Genomic DNA, 27182 nt, shown 5'->3' with positions numbered 1-27182 from the left:
TCCCTCTTGGTCGGTGTCTCGCCTACGGGCAGGTCCTGACCTCGCCTGTGCGCCCGCGGCAGCAGCTCCTCGCTTAGGGGCCTGTAGGTCGGGCCTCCGGGCTCCTCCGAGCGGCTCCTGGGAGGGGGGAAGGAGCAGCAGGGGGACCGTCCCCGCAGGGTGAACCGGCCGCGTTTCGGGTCCCGGTGTGCTGAGGGGATCGCGGAGCGCCTCTCGGTGGGGAGGGCTGGGTGTACGGCTTCAGAGCCGTGCGCTGGGCGGTCTCAGCGAGTGCCGGGCTGGAGGGAGTTATCGGCGTTTTCTTGCTCCAGGAGAAAAACCTCCGTGTGATCGGTAACCTCTTCCCACTCGATTTCAGGCCATGCCAAAGACGCCCTCAGTCTCGCCCAGATGCAGGAGCAGACCTTGCAGCTGGAACAGCAAACGAAGCTTAAGGTGTGTTGGAACTCCTGGTTTGTTGTACAGCCAGCCCACCCCAGGCAGCTGCCAAGTTTTGGGGAGGGAGGGGGGCATAAGTCAAAATCTCACTTTCTGGCAATCTGCAGAGGATGCTCAATTTTTGTTGCTGTTCAGCTTCAGCAAATCATAATTATTTATTATCACAACAAATCATTATAACTTTTTTTAAAAAAGTTATTCTGGAAGGTGAAGTGCAGCTGATTCTCAGACACATTTTATGGCTTTGATTACAACTTGCATGTCCCCAGTGGTTTTGTCAACCTGTCGAATATCACCACTGTTGTTAGAAAATGACAGGGAGTTTTCTGCAGGGAACTGTAAAATATTTGGGTGGAGGGCAGACTCCTCTTTCTTTTATAAAGGAATTTTCTGATTGTTTGAGTATTGCTTTGGTTTTGTGGGGTTTTTCTAAATAGTATTTACTCCTGAAATGGATAATTATGAGATTTCTTACAATTGTATTTTATGGTCATATTTTAGCTTTCTTATGTCACTGGCCAGCTTTGCAGGGCGCCAGTCTAGACTTCTTGAAATGCAATTGCCATTAGCATTTCTCTATAGGGTGATGTATTGAGCTCATTTGTGACGATTGTCTCTCTATCTCAATAGGAGTATGAAGCTGCCATAGAACAACTGAAGAATGAGCAGATACGGGTACAAGCAGAAGAGAGACGAAAAACACTCAGTGAAGAGACAAAACAGCATCAAGCAGTAAGGGAGTGGGGGGGGGGGCAGGTGGTGGCAGACCTTGTTTGCATCCTCTTTTATGGAAAAGGCAACCATGAATTAATTGCCCCTTTTGGAGGATGGGGGGAAAAGGGGTTGGAACCAGCCATCGATGTGGGGCTGAGCCTGTCTTCTACCCTGGCTTTGTGATGTTGAGCTTGATTTGTCACAGAATCACAGAATGATGTGAGCAATGTCGCTGCTTTCTGGTATGTTTCAGCATGAATTCCTGAAGTGGCAATGGTACTGAAGTCAGGGAGATGTGAGCTAGCTTTTATGCTAATAACTCACATATGGTGACTTTTTACTTTGACAGCACAGGATACTAGGGGATTGATTAGTTCTAATTGATTTTTCTAGCTTGGGAAGGCAGCTAAAGCTGCTTGCTTGGCACACGTTGCCTTTTATCCCATCAGAGCTTGGACTTTGGACGGGGCTGGCTCAGAAAGAGCTTTCACAGTTGTCTGCTCCATTTGTGAGTGAGCTCTTGAACTCTTGCAGTTCAGAGCATGATTTGAAGTCAAAGCAAACTCGATTGTGATTTACTCCTGAAGTGCCAGGCTTTACAGTTGTTGAGGAAATAGCGTGCAAGTGGTTCTGCCTTCCGTGTGTTTGGAATAGAGAACAATACCATCCCTTGCTCAGACCCCTCCTTACTGATCAATACCAGCCCACTTTCACTTGAGTGTAGGTGATATGGGTTTACTTGCCAGTTGCAGTGGAAAATCGAAGAGAGATTAATGAGGAACAAGAAAATCAGTCAAAAACAGGGCTCATCTGACAGGCAGCATGTCTTGACGGTTCTGTCACTTGCAGTCGCCAGTCCAGGGTAATGTGTTTTAGAATGTGAAAAGAAGGCTTTTCTTAGTAAAGTATGTTTGCTTTTCTGGGCCAAAGAACACTTATTCTTTGTTTTTATGTCTGTGATACATTAAAATGAAGTCGGACTGTATAGATTTGTCAGCATAGAGGAGTTTTTGGTGGTGGGTGAGGATATCCTGCCCATATTCATATCTGGGATTATTTTTTTGTTTTGTTTTTGTGGATTTGTTTTGATTTGTTCTGTTTTTTCCCCCCTGGTGGGTTCCAAACCTCATTGCTGTCAGGACTAGGGTCTCTCTTAAATGCCTAATCTGTATATTCTGAATATTCTTTTTAAAGCGAGCCCAATACCAGGACAAATTGGCAAGGCAGCGCTACGATGAACAGATGCGACAGCAGGTACGAATGCTTCCTCCTCTAACCCAGCTGGGAACAGTATATGCAGCTTCCTTAAGTCAAAGTGGTGATCTGGAGCTGTGCCCTGTCCTGCTGGCCAGGTGGCTGATGCCAGGCATGGTTGCTTTCATCTCTATTATTTGCTTGGCATCAAGAGTCCTGGCCAGGCAAATCAAAGGTCAGGAATTGGGACAAGGCAAACCAGGAGTGTGGGATTAAGAGTATGAATCTGGGAGATGGGGAGAAGAAGAATGAGCTTCAACCTAAGCATTAGCTTCTTGACAACGTTTGTAGTACTTAAGCTTTCACAAATACCTACTTGACAGAGTTCTTACAACTTTAACTGTCGCTCTACCTGCAGCAACTTGCTAATGAGGAGAACCTGAGGAAGCAGGAAGAATCTGTACAGAAGCAGGAAGCCATGAGGAGAGGTAAGATCATCATTTTTCTTTAGCTGGTGGTAGAGTGGGTGGACAGATTAGTTCTCTGTGCTGATTTTTGACTCCTTGTCTATACCGGTTGAAGTTAGAGTCAAGTGTTAATGACATACTGGCAAGTAATGGGTAAATCCTAGGAGCACTACAACTACCAGTTGCTTCCAAGATAAGTTTTAGAAGTGGCTGTGCTCCTAAACATCTGTGGCACTTGGATTTCCCAATGAACTATCAGCATCTCTTGTAATAGCAGCTGAAATTCTGACTTTATGCTGGGACAAGCTAAAATAGAACCAGTTTTGAGGAGGGAAGAGAAACAAACCAGCTCTAGGAGGAACGGTTGAATCTGTGTCACCTAATCACTGTTTTCCTGTAGAAAATACTTTGTTTCTTTTTGTTGTTGTGGAATTGCCAGAATCACAGAGTTTGACTCCACTAGGGCATAAGTCTTGGAAAAGCTGCTGGGACAAGCTAAAATAGAACCAGTTTTGAGGAGGGAAGAGAAACAAACCAGCTCTAGGAGGAACGGTTGAATCTGTGTCACCTAATCACTGTTTTCCTGTAGAAAATACTTTGTTTCTTTTTGTTGTTGTGGAATTGCCAGAATCACAGAGTTTGACTCCACTAGGGCATAAGTCTTGGAAAAGCCAGCAATTTGTGTGTGACCCAATGGGACTGGGAGGCTGGTTTGCTCCCTACACAGACTGGACCGCAGTGTTGTCCCCTCCTCACTGCCATCTAGTGTGCTCTCACTGTCCCTGTCTTTCAGGGAAGTATTGGAGCAACCATATAACAAAGCTCAAAGGTGAAGCCCTGTAGGAGAGGGTGATTTTACTCTCCTAGGATCCACCTGCTCACTGGCACCAAGATACAAATGTCAAAGTGGCCTGTCCAGCATTCAGGTGTCGAGATGGGTATCAGATCTCAGTAGCTGGGTGATCCGGTCAGGATTTCTTGCAGTGACACTGAAGATAAAAAGTGCTAGCTGTAAAGTCTTCATCTCATTGTCTGGGTTGTTCCTCGTTCATTCTCCATTCACAGCAATCCTAGTGTGTCTGTCTCAATTCTGTGTGTCTGAAAGAACAGAACTTCCAAAATCCTGTTTGGGACAGCGTTTTACAGGCAACTGAGTTTTCCTTTGCTTTCTTGCAAGCAGCATCTGTTACATTGTGTGTAGTAGCAACACTTGGACAGCTGGGACAACGCTTGCCCAGGGTTGTCCTGCATTGTCTGTCACATCTCACCCTGCCTCTCTGAAATGGTGTTGAGCAGCAGCAGCAGTGCTGAGCACTGTTGTTATTCCCTCCATTTTTTTAATCGCTTTTTGTCTGGCTTGTCTCTGAGTAAAGTTTACCCAGAGCAATTATTCTGGTCGTGAACTTCCAGAACTGAAAGATGATTATTGTCTTGCAGTGTGCCATCTGGAGAAGGCCACCTATTTGGTGTGTGATCCTTCTGAGCACGGAGGGAAAAATTTCTTGGCTGTCTTTTGTAATATTGTACTGGTTGGGTGCCTTTTGGGGCAGGGTGGGAGGGAATTAAGAGCTTGAAATTGCAGCTGTGTTACCGTATGCAGCTGTTGTGAAGCCAGGATGAAGCAATGCATCTCTTTCACCTGCCTGCTACCTGGGATTGAGCCAGCATGAAAGATTGTCCTCTGATTTTTGGTTTTTGTTGGTTTTTTTTTTCAGCTACCGTAGAGAGAGAGATGGAACTGCGACATAAGAATGAAATGCTGCGTGTGGAGGCAGAGGCACGAGCCCGGGCCAAGGCAGAGCGGGAGAACGCGGACATCATCCGGGAGCAGATCCGCTTGAAAGCTGCTGAACATCGGCAAACGGTGCTCGAGTCCCTCAAGTAGGTGCAGGGCACGGGTTGCCTTGGTGTTTTTGCAGATTTCTCCCATCACGTGGGAAGTCTTGTTGATTCCTCTAAGCTCTGAGGGGTATCAAAAGTTAGTTTGTCCGCTCTTTGTTAGTCTGAACAGTAGCAATTACATTAAAGAGGACCCTCTCTTTCACTTGTCTTGCTACGTTGTCATCTGAATGTGAACTAAAGAAACTATTTATAGAGTTGTGAATTTTATACAGTTTTTCTAACAGAGTACTTCAAGGCTTATTTGCCTTGCCTGAGACTCAGTTACTCTGAATTCTTTCAGTTCCTGAACGTACAAGATTCTGACTAAGAAAAGCTTTAGCATTAAATATCTTCTATTACAGTTCAGCCCCAATAATGTAGTTGAGAAAGAAATTGGTACCATCTTAATGCCAAATGCTTTTCTGGATTTAATCCCAGATGAGGTGTAGACACCAGATGACTGTAAATGTATTTGCTGTGCTTGGTCATGTTTCAGTTAACAGGTGAGCCCTCAGTTAGCTTTGGCTGGTTCTGAAGATGATTGTTTTAAAGTTGTTTTGTAAATTGTTTCAATTCAGTCTTTGAAATCCCTTTCTCTTCTCCTGCCTGCCTTGCTGTTTGCTTACCATAGGACAGCTGGGATGCTCTTTGGGGAAGGATTCCGTGCTTTTGTAACAGACTGGGATAAAGTTACAGCCACGGTAAGATTGTGACATGTATCAATAACTGCAAAAAGTCTTTCTGTAGATGTGTGTTACACTAACTCCTTCCTCTGCTGTGTTTATAAACTGTAAACCATGGTGGGAATTTCTGCTCACTTAGAGCTCTCTGCTGTCTTCATTTAAGGAGATACTGTGCTTCAGATTGTTATTCAAATTAATTCTCAGCTTCTCTGTATAGATAATTTGTTTCTTATTGGTCACATAAAAGTTCTGGCTGTGATTGATCATCAGCATATAATTGTCTTTTGACTTTGCAGGGCGTGATCCAAAACTACTTTGCTGCTTATCTCACAACTTGATAGCTATTTTTGATGTAGGCTAGAGACCACTTAGAGAGCTGTTGTGTGTGCTGAAAAAGTTGATTAAAAGCTGGGCCAAGATCTCTTCACAGGACAAAAGAGCACAGCAGTGGCTTCTTATGGACATAAAGTTGTTTCTCAGTGTACTACTTACAACAAAACTACAAAAAAAAATATTTTTAGTAGCATGGCTTGTTAAAATGGGCATTTTGCTTTAAGTAAGTCACCACCATCTGCTCCACCCTTGGTTTTATACACACGAGATGATACAAAAGGTGCTTTGCTTGAGTGCTCTGGGGAGAACAAGATGTGCTTTTAGTGGATCCTTTTGTAATTTGAGGCCGTACCTGGGATGGCTGCAGGGTTCACAGCCTTTTCCAGATTACTGCTTTTAGCTGCATATTCTTTTGACCCAGATACCAGTTTCCTGCATTATGGTCATTTTTGCTTCTGACAAGCTCTTGTGTTGTGAATTTGGGACATTTAGCTTAAAAAAAAAAAAAGTATATTTTTGGAAAGGAGATAACACAGCTGGAATTCATATTTTCTGTTGCTTTCAAAAATGACTATAAGGTAAGAATTAGCCAGTTATTTTAGGCTTCCTCTAAATTAGCCCTGGATTTTCAGCTCTTCCTGCCTATTGTAAGGGCTGCTCTTTTCTTTCCTCTTCCTATCCATGCAACCCCAAAGGTTCTGCTCAAAGGTGTTTTGGGTTTGTTGGGTTTTTTAGTGGAATTAGCTTTGCGTATCAGTCAGAGATTCATTCCTTTGCGAGATACTTCACGGTAAACAGATAGGCACTGTAATCAGCCTGATTTGTGGAGCTGCATTAGTAATTGGGTGGTTCTGTGAATGTGAGTTGAGTAATTTTCCTCTTTTGATACACAGCTGTCAGTCTTAAAGCTGCATTTCTCTGTATCTTGTAACATGAACATCAGTGAAGTCCAGAAGTCTGAAATACCTCTGCCTGGATGGATCTGATGTATCAACCTGTAACTTTGCCTAGCACTGGCTGTTGCTAAAGCAGATGCTGTAAGAGTGTGTGAGATCATCTCTCGTGGTCCCATGTTTATAGAGAGAGACTGTTAAAAAGGTGGGGACTCTCTTGTGTTCTCAAGTCCCCGTAAACTGAGCTGAATCGGGTGTGGAAGTTGTCTTATTCTTTGCATCTTAGAACTTGCAGTTCTGAACCGCTCGTGTCTCCATCCAAAGCAAAGGTGATGTCACCCGTTTAAGCAGAGAGAAACCGTGTCTCATGGTGTCTCATGGTTTATTGAACAATGCCATCCCTGTTGTTCTTGAGGCTTTTGACATTGTTCTGTACTTGTAGAAAAAGTGTGCTCGCTTTAGAAGCGATTGTTGCTTCTTGCTCTTTTGTCTTGTCTGGGCTGTAAAGCTGAGCACAACTGATTCCTTGCACTCAGGACTGCGTGGAACAGTTGGCCTCTTCCCAAACACCACTCAGTTTAAAAGTAATGCCCCTTGTTCCCTTGTATTTCCAGGTGAATAGGACTTTAGGTAACCTAAAACTGACTCACTTGCATATGTGCAACCAGATGGAACTGGAGGCTTGTGTTTGTGCACCTGAAGTGACTTTTATAAAACTTGATCAGTGCTATCAGACTCTGAGAATTAAGGAAGCAGTCCTATACATGTAAAGATTTCTGTAAAGTCTCACTTTCGAATCCTGTCCTGAAATGTTACTCTCAGCAACCTCCTAGAGTGTCTTGCGCGTTGTCAGAACAGCTCCTTGTCTGTTCTGACGGTGAGCTATGGTGGGGAAAAGATGTCTGTGGGGCTCTAGGTTTAATATGGGCCAACTTAGCGCTGAACCGAGGAGCAACCGTAGACTCCAGACCTCTCTGTGGTTTTTCTGCTTCACTGACAAATGGATAAAGGTCTGAAAAGCCACACGTATTTTGAGTAGAGAGTACATACTTCTGGGTACATGACTATATGCGTTCCTTGTGCTTCCTCTGCCTTTCACACCCCCAGATGCGAGAGCGCTAAATGCCTCATAAACAGGGAGTGTGAGAGCTTGATTTTCTGAGCAGAGATCTTACCAAAAATAAACCTGTATCGGTCAGCAGTTGTCCTGAATCTTAATTCCCCACCACAGGGCATGCTGCACACAATACCACTTCCTTGCCAAGTATTTTTTCCTAATCCTTCCTCCTTTTCTTCGCAGGTGGCAGGCCTGACCCTGCTGGCAGTGGGTGTTTACTCTGCCAAGAATGCCACGGCAGTAGCAGGGCGATACATCGAAGCACGTTTGGGCAAACCTTCCCTGGTGAGAGAAACCTCACGTATTACTGTGCTGGAGGCCCTGAAGCATCCTATCAAGGTAAATTTTAACATTGTTTTTATGTTGAATTCAAATACAAGGTTGCAAAACTCCCTTTTGCAGCTCGTGTGTCAGGCAGGAAGCTGTCTGTGGGTCTGTGAGTAAATCTACTGTTTAGAGATGTCATAGGTGGGCTGAGCTCATTGTCATTTTATATGACCTTTCTGTCCATGTGAGTTGTCAAAACTATGGTTAATTTCTCCATGTCAGTAATTGAATTTCTCCTCTCTAGGTTGGTAAGCGCCTTACCAGCACGGCTCAGGATGCCCTTGAAGGAGTCGTTCTCAGTGTGAGTTCTCTATTTTGCTGTCTTGGTCTGTGAAGGATGACTTTGGAATCTAAATAAGAAAAGCTGTTTCCTTACATTCACTTGAAAAGCTGTAATTCCAGTAATCCTGGAAATATAGCACCCTTGGGGCACCAAGACAATAAATAAGCTCCCGTGTTTGGTGTGACATACATTAAGCACTCTGTTAACCTCTTTTCCTCTCCAGAAAGCAGTTGGAAGTCTTAGTTCAGTCCCTGCCCTGCTACAGTTTTTCTCTGTAGTCAGCATGGTAATATATGGAGTTCCCCTTGTCTCATCTAATCTGTTCAGGGTTACTGAACCCAGACCTGCTTGTAGACCAAAAAGCTAAAGATGCGTGGGCTTTTGCCCATTTTGTGAATGGTCCTTAACTTGCTAATTAGTGCTGCTTCTGTATATTTGCTTTGGAGTTTGATTCCTGGATATCAGGCAAATTTAGCTCTTTCTCCCAATATCTATACAAATGCAGTCCTAGGTATGAACGTGAATGTTTATAACTTATACTAAAGAGTTAGCACTATACTAAAGAGCTGCTTATGTTTTGACATACCCCTCCCAGGGCATCCAGTAGGAAGTGAATATTTGTTTTCAATTCTTATAGTAATTACTGCACTGCTTCCTGAACTGCTGCTTTTTCTTATAAAAGAATTGTAGCCAAGTGGACAGAACTTTAAATTGAGTAAATCCTGATGTGTAAGTGTAAAGGACCCTGGTCTGAAGTAATAAGCAGCTGAAGTTGAGGCTTAAAAACTTGAGACTGTAGGGGTGGTGCGTGCTTGCTGGTACTGGTCTGTGAAGCTGAAAGCTGCAAGTCTCTTGGTATTCTGTTTCTTAAATTTAACCCTTTTTTCTTGCAGCCACAGTTAGAAGCACGTGTGAGAGACATTGCCATAGCAACAAGAAATACAAAAAAGAACAAAAGCCTATACAGGAATATTCTTATGTACGGTCCCCCTGGCACTGGAAAGACGCTCTTTGCCAAGGTAAAAACCCTGCCAAGACTCTGACAACCTGCACGTTGCAGGGGGCTCTGGAAACTTCAGGGTCGAAGCAGCCTCTCTGGTCTGAAATCTGTTGCTGTAGTATTGCATAAACTTTGTGTTCTTGTGTCCCTGGGAGGGGGAGGAAAGGGCACCCAGCCTGCTTTGACTCCAGTGCAGTCGCTTGGCTTCTAGCGCTAAGCGTAGGCAGAGGAGCCCTTCCATCTGGAGAAGGCACTTGGCAACTGTGGCTTGTGAAATTGCAACACCAGCCTGCTGTCTCGTTCCCACCTCTGTTAATTTGATGCACTTGTCTAAAATAGGATCAGTCTCATACTAATCCCAGAGCAGAGATAGGTATGGCTTTACTGTGTTGGATGTGCTACCAGGATGGTTTTTGCATTGATTTGAGTCAGGATTTGATTTTTAGCTTGCTTTTGGGTGCTTGTTTGCTAGATGTGAGGTTTCATATACTTGTTTAGCCGTGGCAGATTTGACATGCTGATGCAAGCTGAATTTTTTTTTTCTCTATCAATACTTTAAGCCCATATCCCAATGGTTTTTTGCTGCCTGTTGTGATGGTGTGCCACCTAGTTTAGAATTCTAAAGCCAGTAGAGAGGGACAGGTCTAGGAAATGGCAGCAGCAGTGTCAGGAGAAGAAGGGAGAATCACAGAATCACAGAATCTTCTAGGTTGGAAGGGACCTTAAAGATCATCTTGTCCAACCGTCAACCTAACTGACAAAAATAGACACCCACACAACAAACAAGGAGCATCATCACTAAACCAGACCTCCCAGCACTACATCAACCCGTCTTTTGAACACCTCCAGGGATGGGGCCTCAACCACCTCCCTGGGCAGCCCATTCCAAGGGCTGAGAACCCTTTCAGTGAAAAAATTTTTCCTAATATCCAGCCTGAACCTCCCCTGGCGCAACTTGAGGCCATTTCCTCTTGTCCTGTCGCCTGTGACTTGAGAAAAGAGACCGACCCCCACCTCTCTACACCCTCCTTTCAGGGAGTTGGAGAGAGCAATAAGGTCTCCCCTCAGCCTCCTCTTCTCCAGGCTGAATAACCCCAGCTCCCTCAGCCTCTCCTCATAAGACTTACTCTCCAGACCCCTCACCATCTTCACGATCTTCGTTGGAGTGGGTTAGAAGGAAGGTGGATGTAAGGGTGAGGAAAGGGCCCAGCAGTGGAAGAGCGCGCTAAACTGGCTGTTTTTGTTTTCTTCCAGAAATTAGCCGTGCACTCGGGCATGGACTATGCCATCATGACAGGTGGTGACGTGGCCCCCATGGGGCGGGAGGGAGTGACTGCTATGCATAAACTCTTTGACTGGGCAAACACCAGCAGGAGAGGGTAAGTAAAGGTTCCTCGCTGTCCTGACTTTGGTTTCTTGCTCAAAGAAACCCGCTGCAACGATGCAGTTCAGACCCCTAATTGCTGTTTGTTATTAAATGATACTCTTGCATGGATGAAGTAACACTGACCAAGGCATAACATCTCCTGAAGTTTTCTTAGAATGGGTGAATTCTTGCAGCTTAGAAATATTTAAAAGGCTTAAAGCTTTTGCTCATCTGCTCCCTCAAAGCCTTCTCGTTTACTCTGGATTTCCCAGATCAGGCATAGCTTGACACTCTGCTGATCTCACCAGGCAGATATTGCTTACTTGAAGACCAGGACATGTGTCTTTCAGAGTGACAAGTTTTCTGACAGTACTTAGAAGACTTAACACAGATGGAGGTGTAACCGGGTGAATAGTCTGTGGATATTATGTTCCCTCTTGCAATTGCTCAGTTTTTAGAATCCAATAGCATTTGGAACTGGCTTCTTGTTTATTATTGAGCTTCAAGCAGAAGTAGCAAATTTTAAGAAATAAAATAGGATGAGGGGGAGATGGATGCTAAAGGCATTGATGTTAGATAGGTGTAAAAGTCACAAGCAGCTGTGATTTTTCAGTCAGCTTTAAAAGCAAACTCTTATTTGCAGAAAAATATCCATGTTAGGACTAAATCTTGACTCCCTGACTTTGAAAGAGTATGTGGTTAATTTGCTCATACTGGTGTAAATGGATTTTTGCAGGCCAGAGGTAGCTCCTTGTCCAGGCAGGATATTAAAATTCAATAGGGAGCTTGCAGTGGGTGTCAGTTTGGGTTTTTTGTGCTGTTTTGATTGCAGGTCTCCTGTAAATGTGGCTAACCAGTGATTTATGTGTCCTCTGATTGCTTTAGATGGGCATTATCTTGCAGTGTCTGTTTTAATCCTTGCTGCATTCATCATCTGAATGTTTCTATTTCCCCTTTAAAAAAACCCAAAACTTGCAGAGTAAATGTCCCAGGGATTTCAACTCCTTAAGCTTCTCCTGCCCTGAGGAACTATAGAAGGAAAGGTGTAAGAATTTAAGTGAGCTTAGAAAAAGAGGTTGGAAGAGGTGTGAGGGTACTCAACTGTGAGTAAATACTGCTGGATGCTTCCACTAAAGAATGCTCTTTCACAGGGTCTGAGTTTATTCTCTGTCCTGGTAAAAATTTCTGTGCATTTGAGCTTCATACAGTTCAGAGAGAGTGGAGATCAAAGGCTACGTGTGTCCGTATACATTAATATTCTAAGCTCCAGCAACATTCAAGTATTTAAGCAGATTTTATTCTGGATATCCAACAATGTTAGTACTGTGTTAACTTCAGTAGCTGAAAGCCGTTGTGATAAAAGACGTTTCTCTGCAGAGACTGTAGCTGAGAATATTTTCAGAAAAACTGGAATTGAGTAAAAGATGTTAATAGGTCCTGGAATCCCTTGAAAGAAAACTGGTTTTGAAGCTGGGCAAGAAGGTAATACAAGATGTGACAGCTTTATGAGCAACTTGGCTCTGTTATTGATAAACATCTTTAGACGCTTTGTCTCTTGGGAAGAGCACTACCCTTGGGTTATAAGGGAATTTATTTCTGTGAATTATTCATTGACTTTATTAATTCACTTCTCTACAGGTTGTAAAACCATTATATTATCACTAGTGTGGTTTGGAAAGGAAAAACCCAACAAAATAACAAAGCAATTTGCAGGGGAGGACTCTGGTTTCAGAAGAAAACTGGCAGGAAGATGACATTTTTTGTGTGCTTGTGTACCTGTATTGCACACCGTTCCCTAAATAGGAGGGAATACTAAAATAAACACTCTCACAAATACTTGGGGAGCCAGATTTAAATTTCAAAGATCTATTCCACCTTGGCGGTAACGTGCCAGCACTGCTACAAGCCTCTTGCCAAACCACACCCATGAAAACTCCCATCTGTATTTAAAAATCTGGAGAAGCTTAAGGTCATGCCCTTGAATTGCTTCTGTTCATTCCCCTTCTGAACAGAACTCCAGAGACCTGGAGTCAGATTTATGGCCTCAGGTGTTATCTGTTGGGATGGGCCAGGTGTACGCCATGGAGATGTTGCTGTGTCTTGAGAAATGTTGCCTTAAGAAATGAATTTGCTTGTGCAATCCTTTGGGTTTGCATCTGGTCACAGCTACGGGTGCCTGGTAGTGGGACAGGAGAATCCTGGAGCCATCTGAGCCTCACTCACCTGTCTCCTGTTACTGTGTAGTGCTTTCCTTTTGCAGCCTCTTGCTATTTGTGGATGAAGCGGATGCGTTTCTGCGGAAGAGGGCAACAGTAAGTACTTTCCCTGTGTCTGTTAGCTGTGTGTGCTGCAGAATTAGTCAGCCAGCAGCCTCCTTGTTTAACCTGATTAGCTGGCTTCCACGAGGCAAAAGATTAAAACTGGCAGGTGCCTTTCCACTTACCTAATTAAGTGATGCAGAGATGAGAAATTAGTGACTTGCAGCTGAATGGAATGAGCATCTCGAGGCTGACTTGAGAATTCCTGCCTGCAAAAAAAAAAAAAAGGGTGACATCATCTTTTTTGGAGGTTTTGCAGGTGACTGGGCAGTAGGAAAGAAAGAGGCATATCCTGAAAACAAGAGAAGGTTGTTCATGCTGCAGAGCTGGTAGCCTGCAGGGTTTGTTTTCTGTCCCAACAGTCATTTATCTTGGAAGGTTTTCATAACAGAACTGCTTTTCAGTACGTTACAAAGCCACACTAGCACTTTCCCACATGCAAATGATTTATGTTTTTAAAGTCACCATACCATACATTGAATCTGGACCTGCTACTTGAACCCAAATGGTCTGTTTAAAGAGCTCTCCCTAGAGGATTACTTTAAATGTGGAAGTGAATTCTTTGTTGTGGCTTATTTTCCTATAAGTAACTTAGTGGTCTTCTGAGTTAAAATAGTGTTCAGCAGGGAAAACCACCTGGGCTGATGGTTAGAGCCTTGGGTTTGAGATCGAGAGAATCACTGAGTGACTGGGTAAATATTTAATCTCTCTACTGGAAGCTTTAATTCCTAACTGTTTTCCTGGGTATATAAACTGATCCTTTTTTCCTAAGTATTACGGTGCTTTGGATTTTGCTGTAATGCAAATGCTTGACAATTGCAGAACTGTTTTTTGTTAATAACGCCGCTTAAAGCTGTGACCTGTCTGAGGTCCCCAAGCAGTTGATCATCTTCTGGATTTTATCTTTGCAGGAGAAAATCAGTGAAGATCTCAGAGCAACTTTAAATGCGTTCCTACACAGAACGGGGCAGCACAGCAACAAGTAGGTACCAAATTTCAGCCCTTAACAGCAGTTGATATTTCCCTGAATTGAGGAAAGTCTGTAAAGGGTCTGTGATGTGCAAGTGAGACTTGGAAACGGGTTATTTGCGCTACTAAGAATAAATACAATAAGTATATACTGGCAAAATACATCTGTTCTGCAGGACCCAGAGCAAATGGTGCTTAAGATAGAAAATACAAGGTGAAAACTGTAGATATCCTGAGCTCCTGGGTGATCTCAGGAAATGTCTTTTGCCCTGTACCTGCAAAGATGATAAAGATATTTAGATAGAGAACTGCATAACTTCACAGAATAATAGTGTGGGTTTGCTTTAGATAGTTCCCCCTTTTTCTAGGAAATAGTAATTTTCAGACCTGTCATGTCTAATTGTTGTGAATCTAGCAAAGCTGTGTTTATGACCAGATTTATAATTGCACTCAAGGCAGTGTCTGGCAGGGGTTGGTGAGGGGATGGTTCTTTCCCCTGATGTTAAATTGCTGTAGCAGAGCTCTGGGCAGGCTTCCTTGGTGCTGGTGGGTGTTGTGCCTCCTCTCAAAACGCTTGGGCTGTCATTGTGTCAGATGTTGAATTCAACCCTAATTTAAACTGGGAGCCATTCGAGGAGAATGAACGTGTCCCTGTGATTCATACATTGCTTTTTTTTTTTTTTTTTTTTTTACTTCTGAACTGCCTTATTGCTGCTCTGGGCAATACGGAGCTCTGTATCCATGAATGGGAGTTCACTTTGAATCAGTCTAATAGTGCGTGTCAGGCTGGCTGTCCTGGTGAGACCCCGAGGAGCACTGTTATTTTACCAGTGGTTTGTCACCAGCATAACTAAGTACTGAGTATTGTGACTCACTGGCTTAAGAACTTTCTGCATCTTCTTACTGGATATCTGACTGACTGCATCTCTTACTCATTTTATAGCATTTTCAAAATAAAAAGGAGCAAGGCCTGAATATCAGATTGCATGTCAATCCTTTATCCAGGGTGTGCTTCTGCAGGGGTTTGGGGGAATTCTGTGTTGGTAGAAGAGGAGCAGTTTCATGCCATGGGTTGGCAAAGTTATCTTCAGAAATGACAGCAAAGAACACAGCCCCCCATAGACCAGGATTTAAATAGACTGCAAGAATGTCAGTATTCCAATAGCTGTGGTTAAAAGCCCATTTCAAATTATAATGCACTACTAAACTGGTAACATCAATTAAGGCATTAAAGTAGAATTGGCACGGGGAAGAGGCATCATTACAAGGCAAAAGAAAGGGCTTCTGGCTTCAAAATGCAGCAGGAGAGAGCAGGACCTGGAAGCTGGCACATCTGCACCGTGGAGCAAAGCCTGGTAAAACAAACCACCTTTGTTTTATGGCACCCGTGGTGAACTCCTCTCTCTCTGCACACTTTAGACTTGGCAGCAGGAGTGTGTTGTCACTTGCTTGAAGGAAACAAGGCAACTTTTCCCAGCTGCTGAAGCATGATTTTCCCATATGTAGACCCAGCAGTGGTACCCTCCCCTTTTTCTTGGGCCAGGATGAGTCCATTCAGCGCTCTGCGCCTCGTTGAGCTGGAGGAGGTTTCAGAAATGCTGTAGGCTTTCAGTTTGACAGCCCTTTGTACCTTCAGAGCAGGACTGAGACAGCCCCTCGTGATTCTGGGTGCTGTGCAGTTGGCAGCTTGAAGTCAGTTCCCCAAACTGGGATTTAAACTGGAGATAGGCATGTGCCAGAGAACATCTATCCATGTTGTCCAGCCTTGTTCCAAGGTTTCAGGCTTAGAGGTCTCTGGGAGGTTATACTCTCGCTCGATGTTTGTGATATTCCTAACTTGAGGGAGATGTGGGTAAGACGATGAATTAGGATTCTGTGGCAGAGTGGGGAAGGCTGATATTGGAAAGCTGAGCACTGAATTAAATGCATTTTAGTTCTAAATAGCTTGAACTGCACTGCATTTCAGCGTGTCGCTTGAGATGCTGTTCAAAGCTGTTTCTAAGGAATCTTCAGACACGTCGGGTAATGAAATGTCTTAGATACTGGCCAGTTCCCAATGTTCAGACCGGTTCATTGATTTTCTTTTTATGGGCTTTTCAGTCTTTCTTCTCTTGTTTCATACTCTAGGTTTATGCTTGTTTTAGCAAGCAACCAGCCTGAGCAGTTTGATTGGGCTATCAATGACCGGATAGATGAAATGGTGAACTTTGATCTGCCCCAGCTGGAGGAACGGGAGCGCCTTGTGAGAATGTATTTTGATAGGCATGTCCTGAAGCCAGCCACAGAGGGTAAACAGTGAGTATCCCTGCAGAACTCTCCCACCTTATAGGATTCTTTTTCTTTTATGTTTTTTTTTTTTTCTTCATCTCCTTCTCTGTGTATTCTGTCACACTATCTGTAAACCCCTTTAAACAAGTAGTGCAGGTAAGAGCTGGAGAGATGCCTCTTGCTGTCCTGTTACGCGTTGAAGTATCATCCTAGAATTTCATGCCATGATTTGTTGTGCCCTTAAAATTTAGGAGGCCAGTTACTGCACTGGGGGCAACTCCTCGTATCCCAGCACTTGCCTTTGCTTGGCTTAACAGAGACAAATCAGACCAAATTATTCATTCCCTTATGTACTGTGTGGTCTTGCACTTTTTTTTGGTCTTAATCCAGGTATGCACATTTCTTTGTGCCACAAAATTGGGCTTTCTGGGCCCAGGAGAACAACTTCTTTGCTCAGGGTGATCTTTCTACAGAGATTGATCTGATCTGATCTTTGCTTTCTCTCTAAGTGTTGCTCTTTACAAAACCTGCCTCTGTCTCACCCTCTCTCCTGTCCTGTCATGTGGTTCTGGGTAAACTAAACCTTATTCTTCTGCTTGTCAGACGTTTGAAGCTGGCCCAGTTTGACTATGGGAAAAAGTGCTCGGAGATTGCCAGGTTGACAGAGGGCATGTCTGGCCGAGAGATCTCTCAGCTTGCTGTGGCGTGGCAGGTAAGGAGGGCTTTTAGCACTGGGTTTCTTGGTTCTGGCAGGTTTGGGTGTTTGATGTTGGAGTCTCAGATCTTGTCTCGCTTCTGGAAGGTTCGTTATGTCCATATGGGAGTACTGGAATGCTGTGGGTGTCAGAATATCAGCATAATTCATAGAATCATAGAATCATTGAGGTTGGAAGAGACCCTTGGGATCATCGAGTCCAACCATCTACCCTACTCTACAAAGTCCTCCCCTACACCATGTCCCTCAGTACTGCATCTAAATGGCCCTTAAACACAGCCAGGGACGGTGACTCCACCCCCTCCCTGAGCAGCCTGTTCCAATGCCTGACCACTCTCTCTGTGAAAAATTCCTTCCTAATGTTCAATCTAAACCTACCCTGTTGGAGCTTGAAGCCGTTCCCTCTCGTTCTATTGTTAATTACCTGTGAGAAGAGACCAGCCCCAACCTCTCTACAGTGTCCTTTCAAGTAGTTGTAGAGAGTGATGAGGTCTCCCCTCAGCCTCCTCTTCCTCATACTGAACAGCCCCAGCTCCTTCAGCTGCTCTTCGTATGATTTGTCTTCTAGGCCCTTCACTAGTTTCGTTGCCCTCCTCTGTACTCGCTCCAGCACCTCGAGATCTCTCTTGTGTTGAGGTGCCCAAAACTGGACACAATACTCGAGGTGTGGCCTCACCAGTGCCGAGTACAGGGGCATAATCACCTCCCTACTTCTGCTGGTCACACTATTTCTAATACAAGCCAGGATGCCGTTGGCTTTCTTGGCCACCTGGGCACACGGCCGGCTCATATTCAGCCGCTTGTCAATTAGAACCCCATCTCCTCATCTCCTAAATAGGAACACTTTTTATAATCACTAATGGGAAACCCCTTACTGAATTCAAGTGAAGCAAGCGACTTAGGGGTGGGTTTGGGTGAATCATGTTGGCCCTTACCCATGTTCCAGCTCAAGAAGCTCAGTAGAGGAGATGCCTGATGTTGTGGCCCATAGATGTGACAGCGTTAGGACTCTGAAACATCCTTGTGCCCTGCTTTGTTCTGAATACATTTTCAAGCAGTCATTGAAGGAACAAAACCTTCAGTTCCTTCAGTAATTGAAGGAACAAAACTAACTGGAAAATGGACCTAAAAAGACTTAAGTACTTCTACACACATAGTACCTATAGAGAAATAAGAAATGCAATCACTTTGAGTACAATTGTGTGACTTTAAGCACCTTTTTTAATGAGGCTTTCACCCTGCTTTGTCACAGCTGCCAGTTTCTTACTGGGTTGTGTATTTTTAATAAGCTAACCTCATAATATCAATTTAAGGAATATGCTCCAAATTGTATGTCGTGTAATCTACTAATGTCAGCTGCCTTTTAGGTATTGTGTAAACAAAGTGGGGTGTTATTTATTTATTTTAGCGGTTGACAAACATTTTTCAAAGTCTGTGCCTTTCATTCCTACTACTACTGTTTTTTCCACCTTCTAAGGCACAGAAAATTTGTCCTTTCTAGTCCATTTAACTGCAGTAGTCATGAGCTGAGGTCCAAAGCAGCCATTCGAGTGCTGTTAGTCCTTATTTTATGCTTTGTCTGTCAGCACGCAGCTGGTTAATTTCACTGTGTGAATTTTGTTTTGTTAAAACGTGTTTCAAAACGCGTGCTGTCATCTGAAAATGCGTATAAAGCTTTATTTGTTTTTCAATTTATTTCTCTTCTCTGCCTGTAAACATACCAGATCAGTATTGTTACCAGCTCGGCCCAGAAGCTTTAGCAAGATGCTTGACAAGCATCAGAGATGCAGAGGGAGGTGGTGCATGTTGATGGGGGTTAGGTGGACTGCCATGGTGTCCAATTAGCCTGTGTTCAGACAGCCTTCTGGAGAGCTGACAGGTTGAAGGGAAGAGCAGACTTTTGGGCTGTTCTGCCTTTCACGGAGCCAGTAGATCGTGGCTTTGCTTTTTCCAAGTACAGCAATGCTTTTTGTGGAGTTCTGATTTTGAAAGCCAGGATAAAGACCCAGGGTGTTTGTCCCAAACTGAGTGATGGTGATGCGGGAGAGAAAGCAGACCACTAATTGCTGTAGAATTTATTTCTCTTCATTTGGAAGAGAAGACCCTTATCCCAGTATGTGAAAGGCTTTGCTGCCAGGCATTTCCTGTAATAAAAAGTTGTGACAAATAATCCTCTGTCTTTTATCAGCTTTGCTTTTTATCACCCCTTATCTCCTCGCTTGTCATTACTCCCCACAATGACCTCAGCTCTTATCATTTATCCTTTAAGTGATCTTGAAGGAAGGGGAAGGTGGGAATGACTAATTCCTTAGTGTTGTTGCCCTGATCACTCTTTAAAATATACCTCATAGTGCCAGAACTATTAACAAGTTTTGATGTAAAATTGCAGCAGGAGGTTATGTTCCTCTCAACTGTCAAGAAAAAATAAGTCAAAGGGCTTTGAAAAAGAAGATGCAGGAGAGGCTGGGCAAAAAAGACATGAATTGTTTAGATGTAGGAGCTGCAAGAAGCTGCATCTGTGTCAAAATCAAAGTTGTTGGTGTTCTGAAACAAGGGACTTCATATCTTATGCCTTGTCAATGGAGAAAGGAAGTGTGATGGGTCAGTGTTAAAACAGCACAGGCTTTTTGCAGCTACTGGCTGGAGACGTGGACTCCTTTCCTCAGGAGAGAAACAAGGGACTTCATATCTTATGCCTTGTTGATGAAGAAAGGAAGTGTGATGGGTCAGTGATAAAACAGCACAAGCTTTTTGCAGCTACTGGCTAGAGACGTGGACTCCTTTCCTCAGGAGTTGCCTGGGTGGACACAGGCCACTGGTGGGTTTGAATCATGGAATGGTTCAGGTTGGAAGTATAAACATCGCCTAGCTACAATTAAAACAATATGCATTATTGACATTCACAGCAATCGCTAGAAAGAAAATTAACTCTTTCCTGGCTGAAATCAGGGCAGTTCTACATTTTACACTGTTCCAGGCTGCAGGATTTTACATAGAATTGTCAAGGTTGGAAGGAACCTTTAAGATCAAGTCCAACTGTCAACCTAACATGGCCAAAACCACCACTAACCCATGTCCCTCAGCACCACGTCTGCCTGGCTTTTAAATACCTCCAGGGGTGGCGACTCTACCACTTCCTTGGGCAGCCTTTTCAAGTACTTGATAACCCTTTTGGTAAAGAATTTTTCCTAATATCCCTCCTAAACCTCCCCTGGTGTAACTTGAGGCCCCGAGTTGATCTCTGGAATGGTGTCTGTGTTTTGGGACCTGTTCAGCACTAAGAGGCAGCTCGTTATGGGTAGCTTTGTAGCTGATAGAACATTCTCTCCTATCAGGGAGGGATTAAGGCTGCAGTTTGACAAGCTTTTCTGGCAGTGTTAAGTCCTGCCTCGTGTTCCTGCCTTTCTGCTGTCCTTTCTGCCGCGCCGGTGCTCCTCTCCATGTGGTTCTGCCCTGAACTGGGTCAGGGAGCTGATGGGAACTAAAAATAGCTGGGGAAGAGAAGAAGCGAACCGCATCGCTACGTCCTGGCACATCCGAGGAGGAGGAGGACCAGGGGAGGTGGGGGCTGTATGAACCAGCGTGACTGACTCAAGAAAAAGCTTATCAGACTTTTCCTCAGCTGGAGGCAGCTGCTCTGAGGTGGGTTGTATTCTACAGGGCTGTTAGCTCTGGAACAGCTGCTCTGAGGTGGGTTGTATTCTACAGGCAGGGCTGTTAACTCTGGAAATGTTGGTCTCTTAAACTCTGCCTGAATTTTTTTTAATTCAAGATGCTGCGTGCCAAAGATGGCTGATGTGGGAAATAGCCTGATGTGAACAGCAACTTTATGAATTTTAATCAGTTTTCAAGCTACAGTTTTGTCCACCTTGGGTGTATGGAGCTATAAGGAAGCTAAAAAGGATTTAACTTGAGGAATTAGGGAGCCTCTTCTGTGACTCTAAGGTGAATGTCTGCACTTCCTATTCAGTTCCCTACTTGCACTTGCTTTTTTTTTTTTATCCCCACCTCTCTCCACCCAAAGCATTATGTCAAGTTAACACAGGCAGGAAGAATTTGAGATGATGTACGTTGAGAAGACGAAGGGCAGGAAGAGCCAAGAAAAGCTGAAAAATGAGGTATCTCTCTTAGCAGTTCAATTCCTGATCTTAGTAACACCTTACAGAGCTGGTAAACAGCAGATGTCGTGAGCCTAGTGCTCTTTAGAAGTCCTCAAAGCAGACTTGAAACAACTATATCTGGAGACGTTTAAGCTTCCAACACTTTTCAAGAGAGCCTCATCACAACAGCTGCTGAAGTGCAATGTGCCAAAGGTCTCTGTTTAATAAATACATTCAATTGACCCGTTCTGGGGGGGATTACAGCAGAAAGAGCACAGGGGAGCACAGAGCTGGATGGAGAGTGTTTTGCTTGCCTTTTGTTTTCGGGTATTTTGCATAGTGCCCTGATGTGACTCGGAGCTAATCCTCAAAGTGTCGGCTTAATTGCAACATGCCTGACGCTTAATTCACCTCAACTTTGTGTATATATTTTCTTAATTAGTTTATTCCTCCGGCAGTCATTTGCAGTGTTGCTGTCTGTGTGCATTACACCTCTGCAGACATCTCTTGGAATAAATTTTCAAGCAGTGTCTGGACAACGGAGACAACTGCAGAGGGAACCAAGATGGGAGGCTTAATCCGTGGTGAAGTGTTGATCTGTCCCACTGCCCCAAGCTGACTGAAGCCTTGGTGCTGGCAATTCCAGTCCTCACCTCTATGTGATGAAACCTAATTAAATCACCCCGTCAAACCACTGCCCACAGGCAGTGCTAGGGAAGGCAGTGAGGAGTGTGTGTTGGGTCTCCTGCTTCCATCCCTGAACCTGCAGAAATGCTGGAGAAAATGGACAGGGAGCATGGGAAGGTATTTCTCATGGACTTGATGGAGTTTTGAGATGGGTCCTCATCAACTCTACTTGGCTTGCCTGGGGTCACCTCTCATGGCCAGAACTGAACGTCAGAGTTGTTTTGGGGAAGAGTGAGGCTCTGAAGCAGGAGGAGGAGAAACCATCATCACTGTCAGCTCTTGCAGAGAGTAACCTGGAACGGCAGGATACGGCCACTCTGCTGTTCTGTGGCCTCATGGTCATTTCCAATGGAGATGGTTTTGGAGTCCTCTGCCAATATTGCTTTTAACAAAGCCATCTCAGTTAAACTAGAAGCCTGAGCGATAGCCACGGCTTTCACGGGATTAATTCCACTGTAAGCTGGGCTTGAAATCGATTGACTGTCATTTACATGAAGTTCTAGTTCACTGTTGTTTCAGTCTGGCTCAGTTTGTCCCGAATTTACCAAAGGGAAAAAAATAAAATGCAGGAAACCAGAGGGTGTAACCTCTAGCGCTGGGAAAAATATTGCTGTCTGGCACAGCTAATAGTCTGCATGCTAGAAATCCATTTCAATCTCTTCTGCAGAAGACTGAGCATTCCCTTTTGTCCTTGTGCTTTTCCACTCCCCATATCTAATCCTTTATGTGTGTAGCATGGATTAGATGCATTTACACACTTAAAAATTTCCCTTGGATCTGTTTATAGTAATGTGCAGACTTTCTAGTGCTGCACCCTATTCTAAAGAGTATCAACTCGTTCTTTAGATAAAATGTCAAAAAAGCAACCTTTCGCTATTCCAAGCCATAATCTCTATAAAATTGTTTTGGCGACACTTCAGGAGACTTCCCAGGAGTTTTATGTCCTGGTGTTGATGATGGGGTGAGTTTCCTGACATTTTCTTACCCTTTGTGCCACTGACATAAATGTCTTTTTTGCTCCCTGAACCTTGTTTATATTTAAATCATTTAAAAGGAATAGAATGACCAAGTTAACGGGAAAGATTTAAGTTTCTATAATGGTCTGAGCTGAAGGATGTTATAAGTAAGGGGAGGAGGGCAGGGACATGGTTGTGTTCTGGGGCTTTTTGAGCAGGCTGTTTTCATTATAAATGTGATTTAAAAGGTACAGCTTAGTTTGGCCAAGTTAAAATAAACCACGGTTCTTGGCTGAAATTAAACATTAGGTCATCTAGGCTGGACTTGTCATCTGTGCTTCATCCTTCTGCTTCCTCCCCAAATACCTTGTTTTCGGATTATTTCATAATAGGGTTCGAGTTATAAAACATGAATAGTTGCACTGGAGAAAACGGGTTAAAACGTGTCCGTGCAGAAGGCAGAGGTATGAATACAAATGAAGCTGGGTACCATTTTTGTGTGTGTGCAAGCTACTCCCAGAAGGGACAGCTGCTTCCCCCATTTGCTTTCTTGACAGCGAGGGCCTGAGGCTTTCTATAAATAGAAAGTCATTGAGAAAATCAACAGAGCGTGAACTGCACAGCTTTGCAGGAGTTTCCACAGTCGAATTTATGGTCTATGCGGTGGCAGGGAGGAAGGGAAGGCATCCTCTCCCTTCCCACATCCCAGGAAAGCATTTTCTCCCTGTTAAAACACCAAATCCCCCTGGCTGGGGGGCTGCACTGACAAAAGGGTGCTGGTGCCTTTTGGCTTTAAGTCCCTGGTTGTGTCCTGCATAAAATAAATAAAAAGAGGGTTGTGGGGGTGAGTCAGAGGATACTGGAGCTGGACAGAACCTTGCCACTGTGCCCCTTTCACAGTGGTGAGAGGAGACAGGTCATGTTGTGACAATGTTGTGTATGTATTAGTGGTGGTGGGCAGGTTATGGAATTGGTTCTCTTCTTGTGAGAAATAATGTGTTCAGGATTCCTCCTGCCCTGTCATGGCACGCAGAGGACAAGTGCCTTTATGCAAAGTGAATTCTCTATTTGCAGACCTTCTCTTCCTCCCCACTTCTTCCCGGCGGCGGGTGTTTACTCCTAACTGGAAGCCTGAGCGTTAGCCCAGCTTGTCACTTCTGCCTTGAGGAAGGATTACAGATGTTCTGCACAGGGAGGGATCTGTTTTGATGCTTTTTGCAGTAAAAGCCAGCGCCTGCCAGCTCTGTGGTTTGTGCAGTGAGACCTCTTGTCATCTAACCAGTTCCCCAAAAAGGGCCACCAAATGAGGGCTGGGAAGTAGACTAGAAGGGGCTGAAAAACAGCTTGGGTAACCTCTTGTCCATTTCTTGACATAATTATTGTTCCTGCAGTGAGATAGCAGTAAGCTAATGGGCAGGTAGGTATAATGGACTGTACTGGGCTCGTCAGTGCTGCAACGGCTTACTCTGGGGTCTGTCTTCTCTCCCATCTTCATCACCAGACAGTGGGTGCATAAAATGGTCACGTTGCCCTTTCTTTCTGTGATGCCTTTGCAGTAAACCTCATTGCTTGGAATAATTGATGTTTTTGACCATTAAGGATTCATGGAGCCTGTATGTAATGCCTCAGACGCACGCTCTGGCCATGAAAGCCAGAGTTTATATTCCTACCTGAGATCACCCAGAAGGGTTGGAATGTGAGAGTCTGTGATGTGATGGCTGTGTGGAAAGAGAGGGATGTGGACAGAAGTTTGGGGCAGGCAGGGTGGGTGGGAGAAGCTGGAGGGAGTCCCCCCAATGAGCATCAAGCTCCCTGGGGTGCATTCCTGTCCAGGGAACACGGTGCTGAGTCGCCTGTGGGAGCACTTGCACAGGGAGTAACCAGATTTAGAAATCTGTAGCCTGGAGTTGCTGTGTTACCTTGGAGATGGGTGCAGCTAACGGTGCTGGCATCCCTCCTTGGATGGATCCTCCATCCTCCCTCGGAGGGTACAGCTGCTCCTGTTGTCACCTGCAAAATCCATCGGTGGAGTCCTGCTGCCCTGCATGTTTGGACAGAAGTGACAACCCTTTTGCTGCAGCTGAAGAGAAATGTTGTGTTTCCCCTAAGCTGCCCACTGGAAATATGGTAATTTGGATGTCAGTGGTTCCTTCCTGCAAGGAGCTATGATCAGATTTGCACCGCCTTTCAAAGTAGCAACGGGACCAAGCGCACTGATTTACCAAGCAGAATGGGAGAGACAGGAGCTGGGGTATGAATGGAGGGGGGAGCAAAGGGAAGGTCCCACAGGCAGATGTGTATGGGGTGGGAGCTGACACAAGACAGAAGGGATGCAGGGGAGATTCCTGGCAGAACACATGAGAAAAGCAAGATTAATGCACGTCAGACACTGTTGTAGAGTTGCCCCACTGCCAATATTCACACTAGTGCTGATGTTAGTTCTCCCAAGTGTTTAAACATTTCCTGGCATCTTGGATGGAGCCATTAAATCACCATATATTCTTATTACTTTTTACCTTATTACTGGCTTCATACATGCATAACTCTTAAAGCAGGAGAGGAAATTTAAACAAGCCAAGTGTGACTGCAGCCTAAGCCATACTGGTGATGTTCAGCATCATGAACCTGTGGCCTTGTCTCTTTTGCATCCAAAGATCTTGCCTCCCAGAAAATCCAAGGGCAGGTGGGTGAAGGGGCTTGTTAATAGCTCGGAGACAAAGACTTTACTGGAGCCATGGATGTCTCTCTGTGCATGGGCAGCTGCTGTATTTCATCCCAGGTCCAGCTGCACCAAGGAGAACCTTTCTGGTGGCTCCGGGTGCCACCAGAGCACCGGGTGACACAGAACCTTTCTGGTGGCTCCGGGTGCCACCACTGACTCGGAACAAGACTGGATGCTGGGCTAGGTAGTGTGGGGGCAAACATGCCTGGAGAAGAAAAGAGAGAAGAAGAAAAGAAAAGAGAGGTACCAGCCTCAGATCTTCATTGCCATCACTAACTTATGTCTCTTCTGCCTTTGCCTCTCCAGGCTGCAGCTTATGCATCCGAGGACGGTGTTCTGACAGAGGCCATGATCGATGCCCGCGTAGCTGACGCTGTGCAGCAACACAAACAGAAGATGGAGTGGCTGAAAACAGAGGGTGCTGAAGCAAGCAAAGGAGCTGCCAGCAACCCGCTGCTCCCTTTCCCCAAAGGGACACCAGTGTGAGAAGTCTGCAGGCTTCAGACCAGTGCGTGTGGGGAGGTGGGCAGGGGAGGAAGCCGGGGGAGAGTCTTTTGGGCAAATATTTGGTGAAATCATGTGTCGAGAGAGATTTGTCCATTGGTGCGAGGGAGGGGGCACTGCCTCTGTCTGCCTTTTGATTTCGTGTTTTTAAAGTGCACCAGGAAAAAAAGAATGGTTTCAATAAGGCAGAAGCAACTGTATTAAAGCCCCTTGCTGAAATACCACTGACTGTGTTAGTCTGTGTGGTCTGTCCTGCTGGAGAGGCCCAAACTTCAAATCCTTTTCAGCCATTCAGGGCTGCTCCAGGGTGTCCCAGTGTGGGAACTCAGGGCCTCTACAAGCCTACTATTCCCATATATTTAATTTTGTAGGGCTTAAGCTCCAACAGAGGTTATTTCTCATCATCTTTCCACAGATCCTGCCCATGACAGACCTCCTTGCTCACATCTCTGCATGGTGTCACTCCTTGACCTCTTGTCACTGTGTCACAGAGGTGTGGTTCACAGCTGCACGCGCTTAAATTTGAGTCCACACTTAAGCTTCAGCTGTGTGGTGGGTTGGCTGAGGAGCACTGGGACTTCCCTGGTGATGGGGCTACACCTGTTGGTGCCTGGCTGCTGCCTCTTGTCTTCTCTGTGCCGGAGTCTCCTGGAGGTGGCCGCAGAGCCAGCCTGCAGTGGGACACTGCAAGGGAATAAAAGCTCTGGAGCGTGACTCCTCAGCTCTAAAGCACCAAGGGTTCCAAACCTGAGAGCTTTTATTCCCCTCTAGTGTGGGGGAATAAAAAAAGGTGGCCCTTCAGACACTGCTGAGCTGCGTCAGGAACCGCTGCTTCCCGGGTTCCCATGTGTCTGTTTGGACTTACACAGCCCAAAATGTGCTTTTTGCCTTCTCCAAGGAGGTGAGAAGACAAGGCTCAGTAGGTCTGGCTGGCGTGCAGGTGTCCAGAAAGAGAGAGAGGAGTGGGGCTTGTTTGCCATCAGGCTGCTCTTGCTGCATGAGTCTTTTGCTGCATTTCTGGAACAACTGAGAAATGTGTCATTGTCAAGTCACGAACACAAGCCTGTCTCCATGACATTTGCTCTGTGTGCATATAAGAGGTCAGAAATTTGGTTGAGTTTTGTTTTTTTTTCCCCTTTTTCTGGGTTTGAACTGCATTTGAACTCTGTGCTCTGCTCTGAGTCCCGTTCTGTAACTACACCGTGCGGGCACGTTTTGCCTGACCTAAATCCGTGCCCTTGAGTACC

At 44.9% G+C, this 27182-nt stretch overlaps 1 protein-coding gene across 1 annotated transcript; it reads left to right on the top strand.

Moving 5' to 3' along the window:
• The first annotated feature begins 359 nt into the window (after positions 1 to 359).
• On the top strand, positions 360 to 26159 carry ATAD3A (ATPase family, AAA domain containing 3A). The gene is made up of 15 exons (XM_014941503.1): positions 360 to 435; positions 1069 to 1170; positions 2347 to 2406; positions 2765 to 2834; positions 4529 to 4694; positions 5326 to 5395; positions 7904 to 8059; positions 8292 to 8348; positions 9224 to 9349; positions 10585 to 10709; positions 12957 to 13008; positions 13926 to 13996; positions 16111 to 16278; positions 16855 to 16963; positions 25738 to 26159. The coding sequence occupies exons 1-15, from the start codon at positions 391 to 393 to the stop codon at positions 25915 to 25917; spliced, it is 1557 nt and encodes a 518-aa protein (XP_014796989.1). The 5' UTR covers positions 360 to 390; the 3' UTR covers positions 25918 to 26159.
• Positions 26160 to 27182: the final 1023 nt, after the last annotated feature.

This window comes from Calidris pugnax, unplaced genomic scaffold (assembly GCF_001431845.1).
Source record: "Calidris pugnax isolate Ruff unplaced genomic scaffold, ASM143184v1 scaffold82, whole genome shotgun sequence".
Lineage (NCBI taxonomy): Eukaryota > Metazoa > Chordata > Aves > Charadriiformes > Scolopacidae > Calidris > Calidris pugnax.
The sequence above is the reverse complement of the archived record's forward strand: the minus strand, read 5'-3'. Positions and strand labels throughout refer to the sequence as shown.